The 26,015-nt window shown below is 38.8% G+C and overlaps 1 protein-coding gene across 1 annotated transcript; it reads right to left on the reverse strand.

The window, feature by feature from the left end:
• Window positions 1–2,028: 2,028 nt before the first annotated feature.
• Window positions 2,029–3,546, reverse strand: LOC107784244 (galactolipase DONGLE, chloroplastic-like). The gene has a single exon (XM_016605338.2). It carries the CDS (start codon window positions 3,513–3,515, stop codon window positions 2,100–2,102), a length of 1,416 nt encoding a protein of 471 aa, XP_016460824.2. The 5' UTR covers window positions 3,516–3,546; the 3' UTR covers window positions 2,029–2,099.
• Window positions 3,547–26,015: the final 22,469 nt, after the last annotated feature.

Consider the following 26,015-nt stretch of genomic DNA (forward strand, 5'->3'; position numbering starts at 1 on the left):
GGATATAATTGACCCTTTTGCCGTTAAATATATTGTGTACGTTTCAATCCTATGTGCAACCAGAATTTCAACTTTATATTTTCTGGTCTTCTAGATTTCTAGAATAATTATTTCAAGTACTAATAACTGATTAAAAATTTAATATATATATATATATATATATATATATATATTCTATTTTTAATGAATTTCTCAATAAATATATTATTTAAGCAAAAGCTACTGGTCCCGACAAACTCATATTTGGACTTCTACTTCCGACCTATCCTCTTGCTTGTGTTTCCTGTTTTATTTTTTTTATTTTTCGTATTTTCTCTCCTGATGCTCTCTTCCATTTTTGGTCGGAGAACCTCTCTTGTTATTTAATTAATTCACCATCACTGACTCTTGTTTTGCTGATGAAACTAATTTCAACAATCTGACTAAGCTCTTGACTAATACTTCTTGTGTACGTGTGAATAGAACACAACTACTATTTCATTCCAGCAAATTGGTAAACCACCTTTTTTCATGGAGTTTTTCGTTTTTCCTTTATTGAAATTGGACTTTCACTTTATATTTCGTACATGCATGAAAAAAGATGTCCTATAATGTCATAACTTCAACGAGAGTTTGCAAAAGTCAATTAATATAAAAAGATTTTAAGTTATATGCGCTGAAAATATACTAATTTTTCTTTTTACTATTATCAATGAATTTTTTATTTTACCCTTTTAATAAAATTAAACCACCTCGAGGTGGTTGAAATTTATTAAACCAAAAGCATAAACACAAAGTCATAAATGAACTAGCTATGCCGCTACCCCTACAAATCAATCTTGGAACAAATTAAAGAGGCATATACATCCTCATTTCTGTTTACATCAGGTTCTAGTTCAAACTTGAAATATGACAATATAATGCAAAACTAGTTTCCAATTCAATAGAAACTTCATGACTATTATAAAAGAACATAATTTAGCGACGGATAAATTTTGTAGCTAAACTCATAGAAAAATGATATAATTGTACAAATAATTTTTATACCATCAATGTATACAACTAATTAAACTTATAGGAAAATTGCAGATTTTGTATAGTATTTGAATGAAACAGGTCTGAGACCCTGAAAGGAGTAAACAAAAATATTGAGAATTCATATAGTCGACCCAAGTAACTAGTGTGGTATACCCTCTTTATAATTTCTATCTATTATTTAGTTTCATAAAAGCCAAGCGAATTATTTTATAAAGATAATTAAATTAAATTTTCCTAGTATTTAGTTCCCCTTACAAGAATCGTTTGTTCCTATATATTTAATTTCAGGAACCTTAATTACAGGTTGAGTTCAATTAAATTAGAAAAAATTAGTCAAAATCAATATAGGATGATAGAGAAATAGGAACATAAGTTTTGGACGGAGGAATAATAGCTAAGATATGCTTTGAGTATTTTTATTCGATCATGTCCATTGACCTGGTCTTAGAATCTATTACGTACTGATCACTATCAAATAACATATCAAAACCATGAAATAAGGGCTTTAATATGCACCATATGCATCTCCCTTATTTATTTATTTTTGGTGTCCCTTCCGCTATTCTGCATTAGGGTCCGATTAAATCCAGGATCATACCGGAAGTTTCACATTGGGTTGAAGCGCTCCTTAACAAAGGCAATTCATACCGAAAGCTCGATCCCAAGCCCCCAAATTAAGGATAAATGTGTACTTTCACTCCACCGTAACCCTTATTGGTCATCTCCCTCTATTTATCTTCTTCTCTTCCCCCCTTTTTTCTTTTTAAAAAAGTATTGTTTTATGTTTGGGGAACGATTTGTGGTCGGTGCCTCCATAACCAAGTACTAAGAGGTTGGTTTAACCCCTAAATATATATACACCTAATCAAATGAAAAAATAATAATAATAAAGAAGACCATATTGTGATATAGAGTTGATTTCCCTTGCATTATTTACAATTATTAATATTGTACAATATGTATTTGCAAACTGTAAATCTCATGATCTTTCCTAGAGGATGCAAATTAAAGTTATATATTATACAAAAATACTATCTATTTTTAGGTTAAAAGTTAAATACATCACTAGATCTAGAGAATGCCTAAGTCCTTTGGGACTGAACCAAGTTCACCATATTCAATGCAGCATTTTTCAATTGCATTGCATTGAAGTTTTGAGCTCCAGAAATGACAAACTCTTTTGCTCTATTGAAGAAATCAATGCCTAATTCTTCTTTATGAACTTGCAATCTTTTGGGACACTTGAGCAAACTAAGATAAGTTCCTAAATCATGTACACATGAAGGGTTATGCATCTTGAAAAAATCTAACAAGATTTCAACTCCAACATGTGCATAACATGAACAGCTCCATGGTACCTCATACCACCCACCCAAAACCCTAAAATGTTCATTCAAAAATACCCCAGGAAGTTTTGTTATAGGGTCATTTACATTTGTTATTCTCAAAACTTTTACACCTAGCTCTTCACATCTCTCTTTGAAGCCAGAGTTTCCAACTCTTGGCCCTCCAAAGGAAAAAACCGTCACTGGTACTACTGTGTGATTATTCGACAATCTGTTACGATTCAGGCCCAACTCTGCAATATCATAGGCTAGTAAGATTGCTAGTGCACTCCCCATGCTATGTCCTGCCAAAGTTATGCTCATTTCCTCCCCTTTGTACTTGTTTAGTACTTTCCCTACCTCGGAAAGTAATTGTTCGCGACAACTTTCAAGGCCAAACTTTTCTCCCTCATTCGAGGTGTACAAACTCAAGAATCCAGCTTCAACCTTAACCTGAGGTCTCGGATTATGAGGATCAAGACGAGCAGGAGTCAATGAGCTCATCAAATTGGCTATCCATTCAGGGCTAGTGACCGTTCCCCGAAAAGTAACAAGCACATCTCTCCTTCCAAGTCTTTTTGTTTCTTCATCATTTGATACTGCAATATAACCAATCCATCTCCCACATGATGATGAGCCAATATTATTGCCACCAATGTGGAAGACATTAATATCTGGAGTGGCATATATGTATTTTGTCACTTGATAGCCTGAATCTTCCAACCCTACTTCTCTTAACATCCTCTTCTTCCCATACTTGCAATTTAAGTATCTTTTTGAATTTGGATCAAGATCAAATGCATCATAACACGCAGCCACAAACTCTCCATATCGAATAATCTCCTCGCGTAGAAGAGAATCCAATGGATCTACTAGGTTTTCCCAGTTATTTGACCCTTGAACTTCTCTCCACATCGAAGCCAATCTCTCAGTACTACTACTACTACTACTACTAGTATTACTACTACAACTACGATCCGTTGTAGTATTAATACAAGTAGTTACACTATGAGCAATGTTCTTGGAAACATCCTTAGTGGATATAATTTTTGGTGCAGGTGCAGCTAGGTTACCTTCATTTAATCTGATAATTGATGGCTTTGGCAAAAATTCTGATGAAAATGTAGGGAAATTCATATGTACATTTGGCAATCTAAGCATGTTAGACACCATGAAAAAAGAGAGAAATTACTAGAGAGGGAAAGAGAGGGTTAGCTCTAGTTGAAATATAGATCAAGGGTTATGTATATATATATTGTGTTTGTTTTGTGATGATAATTGAAAAGGGTGTTGTTGAAGTGGGGTAAGGAGAGAGTGATTAGGAAAATAATAAAGAAGAAAAATAAAGAGATGTTTAGCGAGTAATTTGACTGAGTAATTCAAAATTTCCATATAATGTGATAAATTAAGTGGTCGGTTGGGGCTCCAGTCGTGACTAATTAATTGTTTAATTTTTGCGGCTGCAAATAAAATATGTTTATGTAGCTAGAAATATGGTTTTGTTAATTCTCTCTCATTAATTTCCTTTCAAGTGGTTGACTTCAAAGGTGCGTTGATGTTATGTGGATGAATTATAGCGTGTTATTATTTTGTTTTTCCATTTTCTTCCCTCTCTCTATTTCTCTTTTTATGTGTATGCTATATTTTTTTAGGTAACATAGTTACTATTGGATATCTGAAAATCCAAACCGATCCACTCTATTAGGATTTTTGGATTTCGGATATTTGAATTGGATATGAATTATGTTTTTTAAAAATTCGGATATTCGGATTGGATTTGGATTAGTATAAATTTAATCCAGTCCAACTCGAAATACGAAATTATATGGACCTATATAAATACTAGACTAAATTTTTAGGGTTAGGTCTTCTTTCTTATTACGCTAAGACTGACCCATTCTCCCTTTTTCTTAGAGCTTAAAGGTGGTGTTTTTCATCTTTTATATAAGTATTTTCAAAATCTACACCAGGAAACTTGACATAGTGATAAGCTTTTAATAATGCATACAATCTGATCCGAAAATCTAAAATATTTATCCGATCCAAACTTTAAAATCTAATCTGATCCGATGCTAATTCAGATTGGATTCGAATTGCACTTTGTAGAATCCGAATTTCGAACTTTCAATCCGAAATAATATGCTAAATCCGATCTGATCCGACCGATGAACAATCCTAGTTACTATATATAATATTTTATTTTTAAAATTACAAATCTCACATTTAAAAAAATATTATTTGTATTTAGATAATTTAATAGTTTAAACAATTCTTTACACTAGCGATGCTTAAATTAACTCTATTCTTTTATAGTGTATATTTGTAGGAGAAAATACATGTTCGATTTGGAAGTCGTCCCATGATCTAAAAAGGAAAGTTCACCATAAATGTCGCATTCTAAGGGGGGACCAACCTGGAGAAGGTTGGCAATGGTGGTTGTGGAGTGGTGATTGATGTGGTAATGTGCGCACAGAAATGATAATATATGGTGGTAATTAGCGGTGGAAGTAGTGTGTGCGGTAGAAATTTTTATCGTGTGCGAACAAAGTCTCATATTGGTAATTAAAAAGATTGGGAGCCTACATATAAAGTGTACGAATCTCTTAATTAATGGTACGAGGAAAATCGTTCGAGCTTGACCCAAATCGGACAATATCACACGATGTTAAGAGTATCATTGGTTAGGCTCAACAAGTGACTATAAATTTTGATGTGGTTGGAATTACGGGACAATAAATGAATAAATGACTATCTAGCATTTTTTATTTTTTATTTTAGATTCTTCTACTTCTGCTATATATATTTTTTATTTTTATTTTGTCAAACTTAGCATATAACATGGATTATAAGAGTCTTGGCTAATTTAAGAGCCTTAGCTAGTTCAGGCTTTAACAGATAGGAGTTATAAGATGTAACGAATGCTTCTTTAATATAATTTTGTATTACTGATCATTTGCAATTGAATATTACATCATTATTCCGATATATTCTTTTGTCCTCATGTTTTGGAGGCGAATTATTCAATTCATTAATCAATTTCTGTATCTTTCGTCCTAATCATTTAAGTTTAAATACAAATTTAAACAACCAACTCAATTGACACAAATAATGGATATCCACTATTGGTTACGGTTCTAATTAGTTGGAATCGCAATACCTGCACTCCGTAAAAATAATCTCTTATGATAAGTTATAAACGTGTAATTTGAATTGAAAAAATAATTTTACTAAGAATTTGTGTATTTTATTTATCAACTTCTTGTATTATATTTTACCATTCTCCTTTAAGAATGACCATATATATGGGAAAAAAAAAGGTTAAACATATAGAGCAATTTCAATGAAATAAATAGGGGTGTACATAGGTTGAGTTGGTTCGGATTTTATAATTATCAAACCAAACCAATTGTGACGGGTTATTAAATCTAAAGATCAAACCAAACCAATAAAACTCGAATTTTTCAATCTCGATTTTTCTCGGTTTTTCTCGTTTTTTCGGGTTATTCGGGGTTTTTCGGATTTTTTTCCGGTAAAATCTTCGTAGAACAAAACATATAACTTGTGCTCAAAATATTTCTTTAATCCTAGTAAGATACAACTATATAAAGTATTTTTCAAAAAAATAATACAAAATATGAGATGTGTCATGGCTTATCCTAAAATATTCAACAATAAAGACAATAACATTATGTAATATAAATATTGCTAATTAAAAAGCCATAATAAAAATAAACATAATCTAAAAGTACTAAGTCATGCTAAAATAAGTAGACTAATAAGGGAGTATTAATTACATGACTAAACGCTAAAGAAAAAAATAAAAATAGTTTATGTATTTTTATTTAAATTATTGCAAAACAAAAAATAGATATTCAATACATTCCCGTTCGTAGTATTGAATTGAATGTCTTTTGTTAGCATTAGTATTGATTTAATTTTGATTTGAGCTTTTGTTAGCATTATTTAATTTACTAATATTAATGGGTATAAAACTTATTGGAACATTTAAAAGTTCTAAATCCAACCTTGAAATAATACTTTAAAAGATAAAATTATGAATTTTTTTAAGAAATATTTATAAATTATATCACAATAAGTATATTTATTTATTAAATATATCTAAAATTTCTATATATGTAATGTCGGGTTGGTTTGGTTTCGGTTTGACTTTCTTTAGTTAAAACCAAACCAAACCAATTATGGTCGGATTTTTTTTTTCCAATACCAAACCAAATCAAACCAAACCATAGTCGAGTTTTTTTTCTTGGTTTGATTCGGATAATCGGGTTGGTGCGATTTGTCGGTTTCCTTTATACACCCCTATAAATAAACGTTGATCTCAATTAAAAAAAAGTTTTATTATATAAGAGGATACGAGAAAAGTAGGAATTAGTTCAACATAACTCTTTATATAATTTGTTTACAAGAAAAAAAAATGAAAAATATCTGTAGTGAGCCACAAAATCAATTGATCCATAAAAAAAAACAAAAAACAAAAAAAAAAAGGAGAAAGAGGGAAAATGAAAATCAAATCTATATATATATATATATATATATATATATATATATATATATATATATATATATATATATATATATATATATATATATATATATATATATATATATATATATATATATATATATATATATATATATATATATATATATATATATATATATATATATATATATATATATATATATATATATATATATATATATATATATATATATATATATATATATATATATATATATATATATATATATATATATATATATATATATATATATATATATATATATATATATATATATATATATATATATATATATATACCATTGTATCAATATTACAAACATTAATTTTTCTTCCAAAAATAGTTCCTAAGATATCTGCCCACACTGCATCATTTGCAAATACCAGAGGAACTGCCAAAAATTGGGTCTTGGTAAAAACTTCCCTCTTAGCTCCTTCCTTTGCTAGGAGGTCTGCCACTTCGTTCTGCTCCATGTAGATATGACCTATGACTAGGTTCCCCATCTGCTCTATCAGATACCTGCATTTAGAAATTATGGGGTTGTGAGTTAAGTTATCATACTTTAACATTTCTAGCACCACTTCAGAGGCAGTGTCAATCACAATAGGTGACAAGCCTTGATCGAGAGCTATTTTTAGCCCCAATCATAGAGTTTGGAGCTCTTCCCTAAGACTATCAGTGTTTGGGAGCCCCCTCATGAAGCCTAAGATCCAGTCACCCCTGTTGTTTCTGAATACCACCCTCCCACCCCCTTTTCCTGTGTTAATACCTGTGTTAAGACATGCAGCCCCATCAGTCTTCAGCTTATAGAAGCCCCTATCTGGTGGTTGCCACTTTAGGTATAAGGTGGTTGTTGTTATAACAGGCCAAGAGATGGCTACTACATGGTGATATTCAACAGCCTTTGCAATTATTTGGTGTACATTAATGTGATTTGTTTTCTTTTCTAAGACATTAGAGTTCCTAGTGAGCCAGGTGGCCTAGAGGCAGAAGGGAAATATCTATTTCCATTTGATGCAAGCATTGTATTTTATATTTTGGAGCATATGTCGTGTGTCTTCCTAGTTTGGTATAGAAATGGGATTGACACTAAGGTTAGGATTATGGTTTCACTGGTGCAACAATTGTTGTCAGAACCCTTTGGCATTAGCACATTCAAAGAAGATGTGATTTGTGTCGGCAGAATCACAGAAGTAGTAGTTAGGATTAATTCTCAGCCAATGTGGTGCAAGTGGTTTCCTGTAGGCAGCATGTTTTACTGCATGAGCCATATGAAGAACTTAATTTTATTGGGGGTCTTTAGTTTCTAAATCCAGCCGAAGTGATCTTTATTAGAAGAGTCATTGTGCATTAATGCATCAAGGAAGGAGTAGACTAATTTTGTACTAAACAGGCCACTGGGGTTAAGGTTTCAGATTAGCTTATCCTCGACAGAGGTGGAGGTGGGAATGAAGGTCTTTTGAATTATCATGTTGATGTCATGGGGAATTGGATAGGGAATGGAGGTGAAATCCCAAACCCCAATGTAGTACACTTCATTTATCCTGGTGTTCATGTCGCTGTGGTGCCACGGACTATTAAGGATTTTATCCAGTGGTTGCATCTTTGGAAGAAATGTGTTAGTTAGGAATCTAACCCTATCCCCTTTGTGAATCATCCATCTAGTGCGATTAGTGCAAATCTTTCAGCCCTCTTGAATACATTTCCAGGTCCTAATCTTAGCCTTAGCCCTGTTCCCTCCTTCACTACAGTGATTTCCTATGAGCACCCTAGTCTAGATGGAGGTAGTGTTATTGTAGAGTCTTCAAGCAAGACTGGTGTGGCATGTTTTGTTCTTTAGATGGGCCTGCTGGAGGCCCAACCTTCCCTTGTTTTTTGATTTGGTGGCAATGGCCCACTTGACCATGTGAAGCTTCCTTTTTGTTGGAGTTATACCTCAAATAAAATTCTTTTGGATTTTATTAATTTGGTTGGTAATGTGGGAGGGTAATGCTACTAAGACAAGATTTGGCCAGAGTGGTTGGACCTGCCATGTTCAGAAACTTGATTTTTCACCTTGCTATTTTACTATTAAGGTTATCTATAATGAATTGGAAGTCACTATTCCTAGGCCTTCTGTTGAAAATGAGAAAACCTAGGTACTTCCCAAAGTCTTTGGCACCTTTGATACCTAAAATGATACTGCATGTCTTTGGTACCTCATACATCCCTTTGCTTTAGGATCATACTGGTAGTCTTACCTTTTATGTATTGGAAGTGGGTAATGTACTCTTGAAAAATAATGGCATTATCAGAAACTCTTCTATTGGCTAAAAAACTAGCTTGAGTAGTGCTAATGATGTTCTGAAGCAAAGGTTTGATTCTATTGACAATGATCTTAGTGATCAGCTTATATAGGGTGTTGCACAAATCTATAGGCCTAAAGTTTTTCAGCATTGTGGCATTAGAGCACTTTTGGATGAGGCAGAGGTTGGTTTTGTTTATTTCAGGAGGGATTATACAAGTGGAGAAGACAGATTGGAATAATTGGATTACCTTACCAAAAACTATGTGATAGTACTTCTGATAGAAGAAAGGGTGAAGGCCACCAGGCCCAGGTGCCTTCATGGCCTTGAAGGAGAACAAGGCACACTTGATCTCAGAGAGCCTAAGGGTAGAGTCAATGGTGCTCTACTCCCTGGTAGTCAGGACATTAGCACTATCAGTAATGTGGCTCATCTTTAGAACTGAGCTATGGTGTTCAATAGTATAAATCTTACTGAAGTAGTTAAGGATTGTGTCTTTAATATCATTAGAATCCTGAATACTATTCCCCACTTCATCTCTTAAAGACATGATCTTACTGAAGTAGTTAAGGATTGTGTCTTTAATATCATTAGAATCCTGAATACTATTCCCCACCTCATCTTTTAAAGACATGATCTCGTTCCTCCTTCTTCTGTTAAGAGTGGATATGTGAAAAAATTTAGTGTTAGCATCTCCCTCACTTAACCAATTAATTCTGGATTTAAGCTTCCAGAAGTCCTCTTCACTCCTAAGAATGATAGAGAAATCTTGCTGGAGCTTGGCTTCAAGCTCCTGAAGGAAGGTACTAAAAGGGCAGGCATTGGAATTCTGGATGCCAAAAAGTTTAGCAAGGATCTGCCTTTTCCTATGGAAAATATTGCCAAAGACATGTTTATTCCAATCAGCCACCCTATTGGTAAAAACAGAGGTAGTTTTCAGGATATCAGTATTGGCTGAAAAACTATCTTACACAAGATAAAGGAAGTCAGGGTGGCTGCTCTACATAGATTCAAACTTATAAGGCTTGTTGGCCCTGCTCTGACTTTGTTGGATTAGACTTAAAAGAAGAGGACAGTGATCAGAGTGGGTCCTAGGAAGATGGGTAACAGTTAATTTAGGAAACTCCTCTATCCAATCATCAGTTGCAAAGCACCTATCAAGTCTTTCTAGGATTAGGTCTTGCTTATTGTTGTATCTTTTATTAGACCAAATATATTTTGAACCTTTAAAACCTAGATCAATTAATTTGCAATTGTTCAAGCATTTCCAAAATTTGTTGCTTCTATTAGTATTCAAGTTATTACCCCATATCCCTGGCTTTTAGGAGCTCATTGAAATCCCCCCCCCAACAAGCCAATTACCCCCGTAGACAGAAGCCAGGTCCTCTAGTGTGTTCCAGAGTTTATTTTTATTATTAACACAATTACAAGCATATATAGCAGAAAAAAGCCATTTAGTGGAAGAGGGGAGTACTTTGACCATGATATGCACCCCATGTGGAGTAGTGGCTACTTCCTCTAACTTAACCAGATCGTCTTTCCACATAAGCACAATCTCACCAGAATCTCCAATCCGCAGCTGGGGATTGAAGTTGAGAATCAAGCTTGAGCTCAGTAGTGAGGTACTTGTGGTCTGCTATTCTAGTCTCCAACGAGACGAGCATGGCAGGGTTATGGAGCTTCACCATAGATGCACAGTGCCTACAGAACTTAGTACTATTGGACCCCGTAGTATTCCATATTATGAAATTCATTAATATAGGTTTTTGGGTTGGAGCCTTCCTTTTTATTCTATTCCCCTTGCTCACTGGGGTTGGCTTCAACATACCCACTAGAGGGACCAGAGTCACTACGGAGTTTTTTAAGTTTAAAAATGAGTGCACTCGGAGATTGAGTTTGCAACTTATGAGCTTTTTGGGACACAGAGCAATAAGCATTTCTCCCGACTACTCTTTGAACTATATATCCAGGGGTTCCTGCATGAGGAACGCCTTTGTCTTTGGCATCCCTAGTTTTTTTAGCATGTTCTCCAGGTCCACATTGGACTCCCTGAGGTAGTCCAATGCCATGGTGGTGCCCCTGCTTAGTAGATTGATGGGGCAGAGTAGTTGGGATGGTGGCAAAGGAACTTGGACTATTGATGGCCAGAGTTGGACGGTTGAAGATGGGACTGGAGTCTCCAGGTTCATGAAGGGGAAGAAAGACATGGTCTGGCAAAGCTGGCCCATGAATGTGTTGAGTTCCTCTATAGATAGGGTTTGTCAGTTAACCATGTATTGGGTTTGGAGTAATGTGGACATCCATAATTGGTGTCCAAAGATTGCTAGACCCTGGTGGAGGAGCTGTGTGGCCAGTCAAGCAAGGTATCTGGGATATTGGATAGTTATTTCCATCGGGACAGACCCTACCATCAATTGTAGGTTCTGGGTGTGTCCTTAGAGTGCCATTTCCAACCATGACTTCGGCATGAGCTCTGGAGGCATTAGGGTGGTAAAGATGGTTATCGGTGTTGTGGCTTGTGTTTGGGGAGAGGGATTGTTGTTTCCATTGGAAAAATCAGAGTGAATGGGATTGTTGGTGTGGCTTGGAGTAAAGGAGGAAAAGAGAGAAGCATTATAATCCATCTCCTCTTTGGGTTTCGTCTGAGACTATTTTCCTTCTGCAATTAATCTTAAGGGAATGATATGGGGTGTCACCTCATTGATAGTATTAGTTATTGGGGTTATGTGTCACGACCCAAATTTTTCACCCTCGGGAGTCATGATGGCGCATACTCGTAGAAGCTAGGCAAGCCGAATATTTCAATTCATATCCCTTTTTATTTAAACATATTAAATAATGTAAAATACTAAGTGATTAAACAACGGAATAAGATTAAACAATCGGAAATGCAGAAGCCGAAACTTAATATTCCAACCAAATATTGCTACATAATTTGAAGTACAATACTACCTAGAATTTGGTGTCACAAGTCACGGACTGTCTAAGAATACTACAAACAAGGTCTGAATGAAATACATAAGACTGTCTCTGAATAAGTAAAGCAGAAAGAGAAAAGATAAGAGGAGACGCCAAGGCCCGCGAACGTCTGCAGGACTACCTCGGGTCGCCTGAGTGGACTGAAGACGCGCCCTCACTACGGTCCAAACGCTCTGGTATTAGTATCTGCACATAGTGTAGAGTGTAGTATCAGCATAACCGACCCCATGTGCTGGTAAGTGCCTAGCCTAACCTCGGCAAAGTAGTGACGAGGCTAGGACCAGTCTACCAAATAAACATGTGCAGTTAAATCATATACATCGGAAATAAAAGCAGATAAATTATAGTTAGAGTTGGGCGGGGAAACATGCTGCGGGGAGTAACATATAACAGTAGAGAAATGTAAGGAACGCCATAAATAAATTACCAGCAAAAGATAAGGAAATAAGAATCAAGTATACATGTAATACCGTTGGAGGCGTGCAACCCAATCCCATTTCATATGATACTGTTGCAGGCATGCAACCCGCTCCCATTTCATATAGTACCGTTGCAGTCATGCAACCCACTCCTATTTCATATATTACCGTTACAGGCGTGCAACCCGTTCCCATTTCATATATCACTATTGCAGGCGTGCAACCCGCTCCCATTTCATATATCACCATTGCAGGCGTACAACCCGCTCTCAGTAAGGGAACAATAATATCACAACAACATCCCGACAAGGGAACAATAATATAATCCTCATATGAAGCACGAATAAACCACAACGGAGTCATAAAAATTACTATACAAGACTCACGAGCATGCTTGATATCGACGTATAGATACTTGTAACCATGCCTATACGTCGTACTCCACAATTAACACATAGCAAATAAGACACAACTCCTAATACCTCAAGCTAAGGTTAGACCAAACACTTACCTCGAACTTCCATGGCCAACTCAAGCCTCAACACCGTTTTTCCTTTAGAATTTGCCTCCAAACAACTCGTATCTAGTCCAAATGATTTAACAACATCAATAAATGCTAAAGAATTCATACCTAATGCTTAATTATAGGTTTTCTATCATTCTCCCCAAAAAGTCAAAAATTGGCTCCGGGCTCGCTTGGTCAAAACTCGAGGTTCGGACCAAAACCACATCACTCATTCACCCACGAACCCAAATATGTAATTAGTTTCGAAATCCGACCCCAAAACGAGGTCTAAATTCCAATTATTCAAAAAGCTCTAACTCTACCCAAATCCCCAATTTTCTACCATTAAAACCCTAGGATTTTAGATAAAAGTTGGTGAAGAACATTAGAGAGTTGAAAGAAATCAGTTAATGAACACTTACGAATTGGGAAGAAAATCTCTTGAGAAAATCGCCCTATGCCTTCTATCTTTATGAAATTTTGAAAGAGAAAATGCTGAAATTTTGTTTTAAAAGGCTCCACTACCCGACTCTCGCACCTGCGGTCCTTGGGTCGCACCTGCGAAATCGCATGTGCGAAAAAAAGACCGCTTCTGCGGAAATGACCAGGCCCGCTGGGGCCGCATCTGCAAGGGGAGACGCGCTGCTCCGGAAACGCTTCTGCAGTAGCTTGTCCACATCTGCGAGAGGCTTAACCGCACCTGCGACCCACTATTCGAACCTTTGAGCTCGCACCTGCGGTGCTTGACTCGCATGTGCGGTTACGCCAGAACTGATGCAATAGCAGTGATTTCCTAAGACTAAACACCTCGGAACCTACCCGAAACTCACCCGAGCCCTCGGGGCTCCAAACTAAACATGCATATTAACTCAAAAATATCATATGAACTTACTCGTGCGATCAAATTGCCAAAATAACATTAACAACTATGAATTTAGCATCAAAATCATGAAATCACTTAAGAACTTCAAATTTTCCAATTTTTTCTCAAACACGGTCTGATTCACGTCATTTCAAGTCCGTTTCTTACCAAATTTTATAGACTCAACTTAAATCACATATAAGACCTGTATCGGGCTCCAAAACCAGAATACGGGCCCGATACCATCAAATTTTAAGCACATTTTACTCCAAGAACTCATAAATATTCCAGAAAATAATTTTTTTAAAAAATTTATTTCTCGGGCTTGGGACCTCGGAATTCGATTTTTGGGCATACCCCCAAGTCCCATATTTTCATACGGACCCTCAAGGACCGTCAAATTACGGGTCCGGGTCCGATCACCCAAAATGTTGACCGAAGTCAACTTAAATTCCTTTTAAAGTCAAAATTTATTATTTTTCACAGATTTTCACATAATGGATTTCCGGCTACGCGCCCGGACTACACACCCAAATCGAGGTGATGCTGAAAGAGGTTTTTAAGACCTCGGAATGCAAAATTCATTTCTAAAACAAGTGATGACTTTTTGGGTCATCATATTCTGCACCTCTCAAACAACCGTTCGTCCTCAAACAGACATAAGAAGGAAGTACCTGAGTCGGGGTAAAGATGGGATAACGGCTCCGCATATCGGACCCGGACTCCCAGGTCGATGCCTCAGCAGGCTGACCTCTCCACTAAACACGAACAGAAGAGAAACTCTTCGATCTCAACTAACGAACCTGCCAGTCTAGAATAGTTATCGGCTCCTCCTTATAGGAGAAGTCCTTATCCAATTGGACAGTGTTGAAATCTAACACGTGGGATGGATCGCCGTGATACTTTCGAAGCATAGACACATGAAACACTGGATGCATGGCTAATAAGCTCAGTGGCAACGCAAGTCTGTAAACTACCTCCCCGACTCGATCAAGAATCTCAAACGGGTCAATGAACCTAGGGCTAAGCTTGCCCTTCTTCCCAAATCTTATTACGCCCTTCATAGGAGACACTCGAAGCAATACTCTCTCACCGACCATGAATGCCAAGTCACAAACCTTACAGTCAGCATAACCCTTTTGACTGGACTGAACTGTACGAAGACTATCCTGAATGATCCTGACCTTGTCCAAGACATCCTACACCAGATCCGTACCCAACAAACGAGCCTCTCCCGGCTCGAACCATCCAACCGAAGACCGACACCGCTTACCATACAAAGCCTTATAAGGAGCCATATGAAAACTTGACTAGTATCTATTGTTGTAGGCAAACTCTACTAAAGGCAAAAACTGATCCCACGAGCCTCCAAAGTCAATGACACAAGCTCGGAGCATATCTTCCAAAATTTGAATAGTCTGCTCAGACTACCCGTCCGTCTGAGGATGAAACAATGTACTCAACTCAACCCGTATGCCCAACTCTCGCTGAACTGCTCTCCCGAAATGTGAGGTAAACTGCGTACCTCGATCTGAAATGATAGACACAGGCACACCATGAAGTCGAACAATCTCCCGGATATAGATCTCAGCTAACCTCTCGGAAGAATAGGAGACTGCCACAGGAATGAAATGTGCTGACTTGGTCAGCCTATTAATAATAACCCACATTGCATCGAACTACATCTGAGTCTGTGGGAGTTCAACAACGAAGTCCATAGTGATACGCTCCCACTTTCACACAGGAATCTCAATCTTCTAGAACAAACTGATGGGTCTCTAATGCTCGTACTTAACCTGCGAACAGTTCAAACACTGAGCCACATATGCAACAATGTCCTTCTTCATTCTCCACCACCAATAATGCTGCCGCAAATCTTGATACATCTTAGAGGCGCCCTGATGAATAGAGTATCGGGAACTATGGACATCCTCTAAAATCAACTCTCGGAGTCCATCCACATTAGGCACACAAACTCGACCTTGCAATCTCAGAACCCCATCATCTCCCAAGGTAACCTGCTTGGCACCTCCGTGCTACACCGTGTCCCTAAGGACACACAAATGAGGATCATCATACTGCCGATCTCGAATCCGCTCCAATAAAGAAGAACGAGTGACTGTGAAAGCTAACACACGGCTGGGCTCAAAAACATCCAACCTCACGAACTGATTGGCCAAACCCTGAACATCCAAAGCAAGCAGCCTTTCACCGACCAGAATATAAGCAAGACTGCCCATACTGGCTGACTTCCTACTCAAGGCATCGGCCACTACATTGGCCTTTCCCGGATGATATAAGATGGTGATATCATAGTCTTTCAACAGCTCCAACCACCTTCTATGCCTCAAATTTATCTCCTTCTGCTTGAACAAGTACTGCAGACTCTTGTGATCCGTGAACACTTCACATGCCACGCAATACAGATAATGCCTCCAAATCTTCAACGCGTGAACAATGACTGCTAACTCCAAATCATGAACTGGATAGTTCTTCTCATGAATCTTCAACTGCCGTGAAGCATAAACAATGACCTTGCCATCCTGCATCAACACCGCACCAAGTCCAATACGAGATACATCGCAATAAACTGTATATGGCCCTGAACCTGTGGGCAAAACCAACACTGGTGCTGTAGTCAAAGCTATTTTGAGCTTCTAAAAGCTCGCCTCACACTCGTCCGACCACCTGAACTGGGCACCCTTCTGGGTCAACCTGGTCATCGGGGTTGCAATAGACGAAAACCCCTCCACAAGCCGACGATAGTAGCCTACCAAACCCAAGAAACTCCGGATCTCTGTAGTTGATGCCGGTCTAGGCCAGTTTTTGACTGCCTCTATCTTCTTCGGATCAACCTGGATACCCTTTACTGATACAACATGACCCAAGAATGCAATTGAACTCAACTAGAACTCACACTTCGAAAACTTGGCATACAACTGGCTATCCCTCAAAGTCTGAAGAACCACTCTAAGATGCTGCTCGTTGTAGACATGTAATTTTTGACCCTCCCCAAGATTTTACACATTTTAGCGTAAATACTTAGTTTAGGTTTAGTATCACTATCTTTACTTTATTTTATCACAAAAACGAAAATTATAAAAAAATATTTTTCTCTTATTTAGCTAATTAATATTTTTACAATAATACAAAAAAATAGTTTCAGGAATATTATCTTAATTTTACAAAAAAAATTCCATTTTTTATCTTTTAGTATGATATTTTTAAAAATACCAAAAATAGGTTTGTTTTAATGGATAGTTTTATTTTAATAGTTATTTTACTTAAGTAGGATTAATTGATAAATGGTGTAGTATTTTTGGTCTTGTGTTAGAAGAAAGAGTATGAAATTTGGGGCTAATTTCGTTTGGTCTTAATTGAAAAGGCCCAATTTGGGATAGCCCAAAACATTGAACCCATATGCATTCCCCATTTGACCTAACCTAATTCCTACTCCTATAAATTAACACCTAACTCCTAAAATCAAGGAGACCTAAGACCTACACTCCCTAGAAAACGGCAGATCTGCACCAAAAGAAAAAAACCCAAAAAAAATCAGTCTCGTTCTTCTTGTTGTAGTGTGTTATGTGTATGAAATCGCAATTGGATGCAGCATCCAGAAATAATATTGATTACATCAAAAACCCTTTAAACCAGCTGGATTTCTTGACCCATTTCCAGTTTCATTTATTGTCTCCATCGTTTGACTAATCATTTCTTCGGAATTTGTGAGCTCTTAGCCAATGACCTCATTAATAATTTCTGAAGGAATAGACGTTAGCTAAGCAGATGATAGCTGATAGCTTCTGTCTCTTTGCTTCAAGACGGAAACTACTGTACTGAGAGAAGAAATGCAACAGAGATGTTAGGAAGGAGAAGATTTTTGTCAATTGGATTCGAGTTCGACTGAGGTGAGGTCTCCGTTTAGCGGTTTCGGCTCTGGTCAGAGATTCAGTCTTGTTCGAATTTTGAAGGAAACAGTCAAACAATTGTAAAGGTCCATTTCTCAATTTTCATTCTTATTTCATTGTATTATGATAGCTTGGTGCGTATGTTGGTTGATTTGTGATTCTACGTTGTTTGAGTAGCGTGCCTTTTAGTTTTTGTTTAAGTTGTTTTAATTAGTTTTTATTTCGATTGTGATGCATGTAGTCTTGGGTTCTTGAATAAATGCTTTTAATCGGGTAAATGAAAAATTGGAGTTGTTTCTTTCTTGGCAAAGAATAATAATGGGCCATAAGGTGAGTCTTGGACCATAAGGAATCTAGCCAAGTAATAGATCATGTTATCTAGCCTTTTTGCCTCAATAATTTCAATAATTCGCGGCCTCACAATAATTTTAAAGTAGTTTAGGACCGTAGTTTACTTTAGTTAAGTACAATCCTTTTAAAATAAATTGAGGTGTGCCATCCACAAATGAAATCCATAACCAATGGCCCTCACATTAATGCAAAACTAATACGTTGAACTTTCGTAGCTTGCTTTAGGCGCATTTTATAATAAATCATCGTGGCTATGGGTACGGTTCCCATGGCATAGTCATGATACCTAAATCCTAAATTTGGGGGTGCATTTCATGTAACCCGACCATAACAACTTCGCATAATAATAAAATAAACATGTTATAAATCGTGGGTGCATTTCATGTTACACGGTTTGCAATGTGTACCAAAACGACAAGTGTACGACAATCGTAACTTGTTCAAGAAATAGATTCCATAAATGTCAAAAGCGGTTAAAAGTTAAAAATGCACAATAGGTTTTAAAACATGTAATAAATCAGATAATTAGGCCAATTATTAATAGTTAAGTGACCATGCTAGAACCACGAAACCCGAGAATGCCTAACACCTTCTCCCGGGTTAACAGAATTCCTTACCCGGCCTTCTGTGTTCGCGGACCAAAAAATAGAGTCAATTTTCCTCGATTTGGGATTTAAAATAAACCGGTGACTTGGGAAACCAAATAAATTATTCCAAGTGGCGACTCTGAATTGAAATTAAATAATCTCATTTTGATTAATGTCACTTTAATTGGAAAAACTCCCTTACATCACCCTCGGGTGGTAAAAAAGGAGGTGTGACACTCGTTCTCCTCCCGGCTGCGAGAATAGATCAAAATATCATCAATGAAGATTATCACGAATGAATCCAAGTAACGCCCGAACACTCGGTTTATCAAATCCATAAAAGTTGCTGGGGCATTTGTCAACCCAAACGACATCACCAAGAACTCGTAATGCTCGTACCGAGTGCAGAAAGCTATCTTAGGGACATCAGATGCCCTAATCCTCAACTGATGGTAGCCAGATCTCAAGTCAATCTTCGAAAATACATTGGCACCCTGAAGCTGATCAAACAAATCATCAATCCTCAGCAATGGATACTTATTCTTGATTGTAACCTTGTTCAACTGCCGGTAATCTATACACATTCGCATCGATCCATCCTTCTTCTTAGCGAACAACACCAATGCACCCCAAGGCGAAACACTAGGTCTAATGAAACCTTTTTCAAGCAAGTCTTGCAACTGCTCCTTCAACTCTTTCAACTCAGGCGGGGCCATATGATACGGTGGAATGGAAATGGGCTGAGTGCCCGGAGCCAAATTAATGTAGAAGTCAATATCCCTGTCGGGTGGCATACCCGGCAGGTCTGAAGGAAATATCTCAGGGAACACACTAACAACAGGCACAGAATCAATCGAAGGAACCTCGACACTAGAATCACGAACATATGCCAAATAGGCCAAGAACCCCTTTTCGACCATACGCCGAGCCTTTACATAAGAGATAATACTATGGGTAGAATGACTAGGAGTCCCTCTCCACTCTAAACGAGGTAAACCCGGCAGGAATAAGGTTACAGTCTTGGCATGACAGTCCAAGATAGCGTGGTAAGGTAATAACCAGTCCATCCCCAATATGATATCAAAATCAACCATGTCCAAAAGTAACAAATCTACACGAGTCTCAAGACCCCCAATCACAATTATACACGAATGATGGAATCGATCTACCACAATAGAATCACCCACCGGTGTAGACCACATATACAAAGTCACTCAAGGAATTACTATGCATGACCAGATACGATGCAAAATAAGATGACACATAGGAGTATGTAGACCCTGGATCAAATAGGACTGAATCATCTATACTACAAACCAGAACAGTACCTGTGATAACTGTATCGCAAGCCTTAGCCTCAGGTCTGGCTAAAAGAGCATAACATAGGGGCTAGGCCCCACCACCCTGAACTACATCTCTAGACACCCTGCTGCAGGTTGGCCTCCACCTCTAGCTGCCTGACCTCTACCTCTAATACCTCTACCTCCACCTCTACACCCACCCCTAGCTTTGCGAATCGGGCGGTGGAACGCCTGGTGCCTGTACCATAACACGGGAACCCTGCTGCTGAGAACTGCTCAGTGCTCGAGGGCAATATCTAGTAATGTGCCTCGTATCACCACGGGTAAAACAAGCCCTTGGCTGCTGGGGCTGACGACCCTGAAAAATCTGAAGCGGCGGTACACTAATAGGAGCTGGTGGTGCACTGTAGGACTACTGATCAAAATACTGCATATGAGAACCATGGCCACCTGAAGCACCGTGAGAGACCTGAAGTGCTGACTGAAAGGTCCTATGAGGATGGACTCTACCATACGAATCCCAACCTCAAGACGAGGCACCACTGAATCTGCCTGAATGACGAGACCTCTTGTCAGACCCGTGACCACCTCCCTGCGACAGAACCATCTCAACTCTCCTGGCCACATTAGCCGCCTCCTAGAAAGAAATCTCACTCCCTGTCTCCTTAGCCATCTGAAGTTGAATCGGATGAATAAGTCCCTCAATGAACCTCCTCACCCTCTCTCTCTCTCTCTCTCGATGGGAAGTATGATAAGAGCATAATGGGCCAAGTTGATGAATCTGGTCTCATACTGAGTAGCAGTCATAGAACCCTGCTGTAGACGCTCAAACTACCTCCGATAGGTCTCTCTCTGAGTGATGGGGAGAAACTTCTCCAGGAATAGTTGAGTAAACTACTCCAAAGTCAAAGCTGGCAATCCGCAACAATAATCTCTCCACCAAGTCTTGGCGGATCTAGACAAACAGAAAGTAGCAAAGTCGACCCCATTGGTCTCCACTATCCCCATGTTCCTGAGAACCTCATGACAGTTGTCTAGATAATCCTGGGGATCCTCAGAAGATGCACCGTTGAAAGTAGTAGTCAAGAGCTTGGTGAACCTGTCCAATCTCTACAAAGCATCGGCAGACATAGCTGCTCCATCACCGGTCTGAGCTACTACACCCAGCTGAACTGCTCCAACTAGCTGAGCTGCTGGAGTTTGAAACTGGGGAACCATCTGCTTTGGAGTGCGAGTAGCAGGACTCTGGGCTCCTCCTCCAACCTGAGAGACGACTGGTGCTACAAGAAGCAAGCCTGCTCGGGTGACACTCTCCATAAGACCCACTAGATGGACCACAACATCCTGGAGTACTGGGGTAGTAATAAACACCTCTAGGACCTAAGCTGGGCCCACCATAACTGCCTGGGCCGAAACCTCATCATCAAATTCAACCTGAGGCTCTGCCGCTAGTGTTGCTGCTTTGGGCTGGGCTCTGCCCCTACTCGGCCTCTAGTACGGCCTCGTCCTCTCCCTCTGCCCCTCGTGGGAGCTGCTGCTAGGGGCTCGGTCTGTGGATCGGTAGATGAGGAAGCACGTGTTCTTGCCATCTGCGAAAGAATATAGTAGAAATTCAATTAGCATTGAGAAACCAAACGACACGATAAGAAAGAATAAATGTGAAGATTTTTCCTAACTCTGTAGCCTCTGGGGGTAAATACAGACGTCTCTATACCGATCCCTCAGACTCTATTAAGCTTGTCCGTGAATTGTGAGACCTATGTAACCTAGAGCTCTGATACCAACTTGTCACGACCCGAATTTTTCACCCTCGGGAGTTGTAATGGTGCATACTCGTAGAAGCTAGGCAAGCTGAATATTTCAAATTCATCTCCCTTTTTATTTAAACATATTAAACAATGTAAAATACTAAGTGATTAAACAACGGAATAAGATTAAACAATCGAAAATGCGGAAGCCGAAACTTAATATTCCAAACAAACACTGCTACATAATTTGAAGTACAATACTACCCAAAATTTGGTGTCACAAGTCACAGACTGTCTAAAAATACTACAAACAAGATTTGAATGAAATACATAAGTCTATCTCTGAATAAGTAAAACAGAAAGAGAAAATATAGGAGGAGACGCCAAGGCCCGCAGACGTCTACAGGACTACCTCGGGTCACCTGAGTGGACTGAAGACAGCGCCCTCACTGCGGTCCAAACACTCCGGTATCAGTATCTGCACATAGTGCAGAGTGTAGTATCAACATAATCGACCTCATATGCTGGTAAGTGCCTAGCCTAACCTCGGAGAAGTAGTGACGAGGCTAGTACCAGACTACCAAATAAACCTATGCAGTTAAATCATATACAACGGATATAAAAGTAGATAAATTACAGTTAAAGTTGGGCGGGGAAACATGTTGCAGGGAGTAACAGATAACGGTAGAGAAATGTAAGGAACGCCATAAATAAATTACCAGCAAAAGATAAGGAAATAAGAATCAAGTACACATGTAATACCGTTGCAGGCGTGCAACCCGATCCCATTTCATATGATACCGTTGCAGGCGTGCAACCCGCTCCCATTTCATATAGTACCGTTGCAGGCGTGCAACCCGCTCCCATTTCATATATTACCGTTGCAAGCGTGTAACCCGCTCCCATTTCATATATCACCGTTGCAGGTGTGCAACCCGCTCCCATTTCATATATTACCATTGCAGGTGTGCAACCCGCTCCCATTTCATATATTACCATTGCAGGCGTGCAACCCGCTCCCATTTTATTTATAAACACCAATCACAGAAGAATCCCGACAAAGGAATAATAATATAACAACAACATATATTACCGTTGCAGGTGTGCAACCCACTCCCATTTCATTTATCAACACCAATCACAAAAGAATCTCGGCAAGGGAACAATAATATAACAACAACATCCCGGCAAGGGAACAATAATGTAACAACAACATCCCGGCTAGGGAACAATAATATAACAACAACATCCCAGAAAGGGAACAATAACAACATCCCGACAAGGGAACAATAATATAATCCTCATATGAAGCACGAATAAACCAAAACGGAGTCATAAAAATTACAATACAAGACTCACGGGCATGCTTGACACCGACGTATATATACTCGTTACCATGCCTATACGTCGTACTCCATGATTAACACATAGCAAATAAGACACAACTCCTAATCCCTCAAGCTAAGGTTAGACTAAACATTTACCTCAAACTTCCACGGCAAACTCAAGACTCAAACACCGCTTTTCCTTTAGAATTCGCCTCCAAAGAACTCGTATCTTGTCTAAATTGATTTAACAATATCAATAAATACTAAAGAATTCATACTCAATGCTTAATTATAGGTTTTCTATCATTTTCCCCAAAAAGTCAAAAATTGGCTCCGGGCCCGCTTGGTCAAAACTCGAGGTTCGGACCAAAACTCGATCACCCATTCACCCACGAGCCCAAATATGTAATTAGTTTCGAAATTCGACCCCAAAATGAGGTCTAAATTCCAATTATTCAAAAAGCTCTAACTCTATCCAAATCCCTAATTTTCTACCATTAAAACCCTAGGATTTTAGATAAAAGTTGGTGAAAAACATTAGAGAGTTGAAAGAAATCAGTTAATGAACACTTACTTATGAATTAGGAAGAAAATCTCTTGAGAAAATCGCCCTAGGCCTTCTATCTTTATGAAATTTAGAAAGAGAAAATGCTGAAGTTTTGTTTTAAAATATTCCACTGCCCGACTCTCGCACCTGCGGTCCTTGGGTCGCACCTATAAAATCGCATGTGCGGAAAACAGACCGCTTCTGCGGAAATGACTAGGCTCGCTGGGGCCGCATCTGTGAGGGGAGACCCGCTCCTGTGGTAGCTTGTCCGCATCTGCGAGAGGCTGGACCGCACCCGCGACCCACTATTCGCACCTGCGAGCTCGCACCTGCGGTGTTTGACTCGTAGGTGCGGTTACACTAGAACTGATGCAACCGCAGTGATTTCCTAAGCCTAAACACCCCAGAACCTACCCGAAACTCACCCGAGCCCTCGGGGCTCCAAACCAAACATGCATACTAACTCAAAAACATCATATGAACTTACTCGTGCGATCAAATCGCCAAATTAACATCAACAACTATGAATTTAGCATCAAAATTATGAAATCACTTAAGAGCTTCAAATTTTCAAATTTTTCCTCAAATACGGTCCGATTCACGTCATTTCAAGTCCGTTTCTTACCAAACTTTACAGACTTAACTTAAATCATATATAAGACCTATACCATGCTTCGGAATCAGAATGCGGGCCCGATACCATCAAATATTAAGCACATTTCATCTCCAAGAACTCATAAATATTCCAGAAAATAATTTTCTTTAAAAATTCATTTCTCGGGCTTGGGACCTCGAAATTCGATTCCGGGTATATGCCCAAGTCTCATATTTCCTACGGACCTTCCGGGACCGTCAAATCACAGGTCCGGGTCCGTTCACCCAAAATGTTGACCGAAGTCAACTTAAATTCATTTTAAAGTCAAAATTAATCTTTTTTCACAAATTTCACATAATGGCTTTCCGGTTACGCGCCCAACTGCGCATGCAAATAGAGGTGTTGTTGAAAGAGGTTTTTAAGGCCTCGGAATACAAAATTCATTTCTAAAACAAGTGATGACTTTTTGGGTCATCACATTATGACAGACACTTGATTACCTCCACTGAAAGAGGCAAGATCGGGAAAGATATGGGGGTGGATTGTGTGTGGCGCAGGAGCACTCGCGTTAAAGTGGAACTTCGTGAATGTGTGGGCCATTTTAGGATGGGATTGTATTGATAAAAGATCCCTTTCCAAAAAAGAGATACTCTCTTTTTGTGTAAGAGTACTCGATTTTGGGGGAGCAGAGTCAAAAGAGGATGGGGTGGAATCTTCAATACCATTTTTGTATATTGTATTTGGATTTTTGGGAATGGTGATATTCCCTAAAGTAGCATCTTTTGGGATTGTGCCTGACTTAGGAAGATGTCGTTTTAGCCCAATAAGCTTTTCTTGTGGGGCTACTCTTGTTTTGACTTGGACCACTTGTAAAGATAGGCCTTTATCAGAGTTGGGCCTTAAAGACCTCAAATATTGTTGATTCTCCGTAGCCCACCCCATAGAGCCCAAGTGTTCACCTAGGTCCAGATGTTCGTGGGCTTTAGGGATGCTGCCGCCTGTGGTGGTGGTTACCAGGTCGAGGAACGACCTATGGCTTCACTGTACTTCTTCACCTGGGTCGTAGGTTACTCCGATGTTGCTCCGCTCGGTCTTTGTAAGCGATTTCCTTTATGGATTCCTTTTTTGTTCCACTTGAATGGGACCATTTGCCACAGAGAGTCTTCGCGAGGGACTGTACCAGCATTTGTGGTTGTAGGATTTGGGTTAACTGGACTGTAGGTTTCAGTGGCCTTGGGGGTGAATGGGCAGTATCATAGCGTATGGATAATTCTCTCACATCCCTTGCAGAGAATCCCTTCCTGCTCATATAGGATGGGTTGATTGTGCATGCCGATGGTGACACCAATGGCCACAGTAATGTCTAATGGAACCTGGACACAGATCCTAGCATACCTCTCCCTAGGGTGGTGGAGGTACAAGTATCTATTTTCAGTAATTTGTCAACCCTATTGTCGTTGCTCGAGGAACGCTCTATAATAGGACTCCGTTGGGAGCTATGGGAGTCTGATTCAAATTATTGTAATAACAAGCTTGGATTCCGCTGGAACAAAGTTTTGTTCCCATTTCCATATAGATATGAAATGGCCCGTCACAAACCAAGATCCCTCTGCCAGGACTTTGTTCGTGCTTGCTTCCAGGTTGAATTTGACAATGAAGAAGTCACAACCCAAGTCGATTAGCGTTAGGGGTTCAATGGTCTTCCAAAGAT

The sequence above is a fragment of the Nicotiana tabacum genome, chromosome 7 (genome assembly GCF_000715075.1).
Source record: "Nicotiana tabacum cultivar K326 chromosome 7, ASM71507v2, whole genome shotgun sequence".
NCBI lineage: Eukaryota > Viridiplantae > Streptophyta > Magnoliopsida > Solanales > Solanaceae > Nicotiana > Nicotiana tabacum.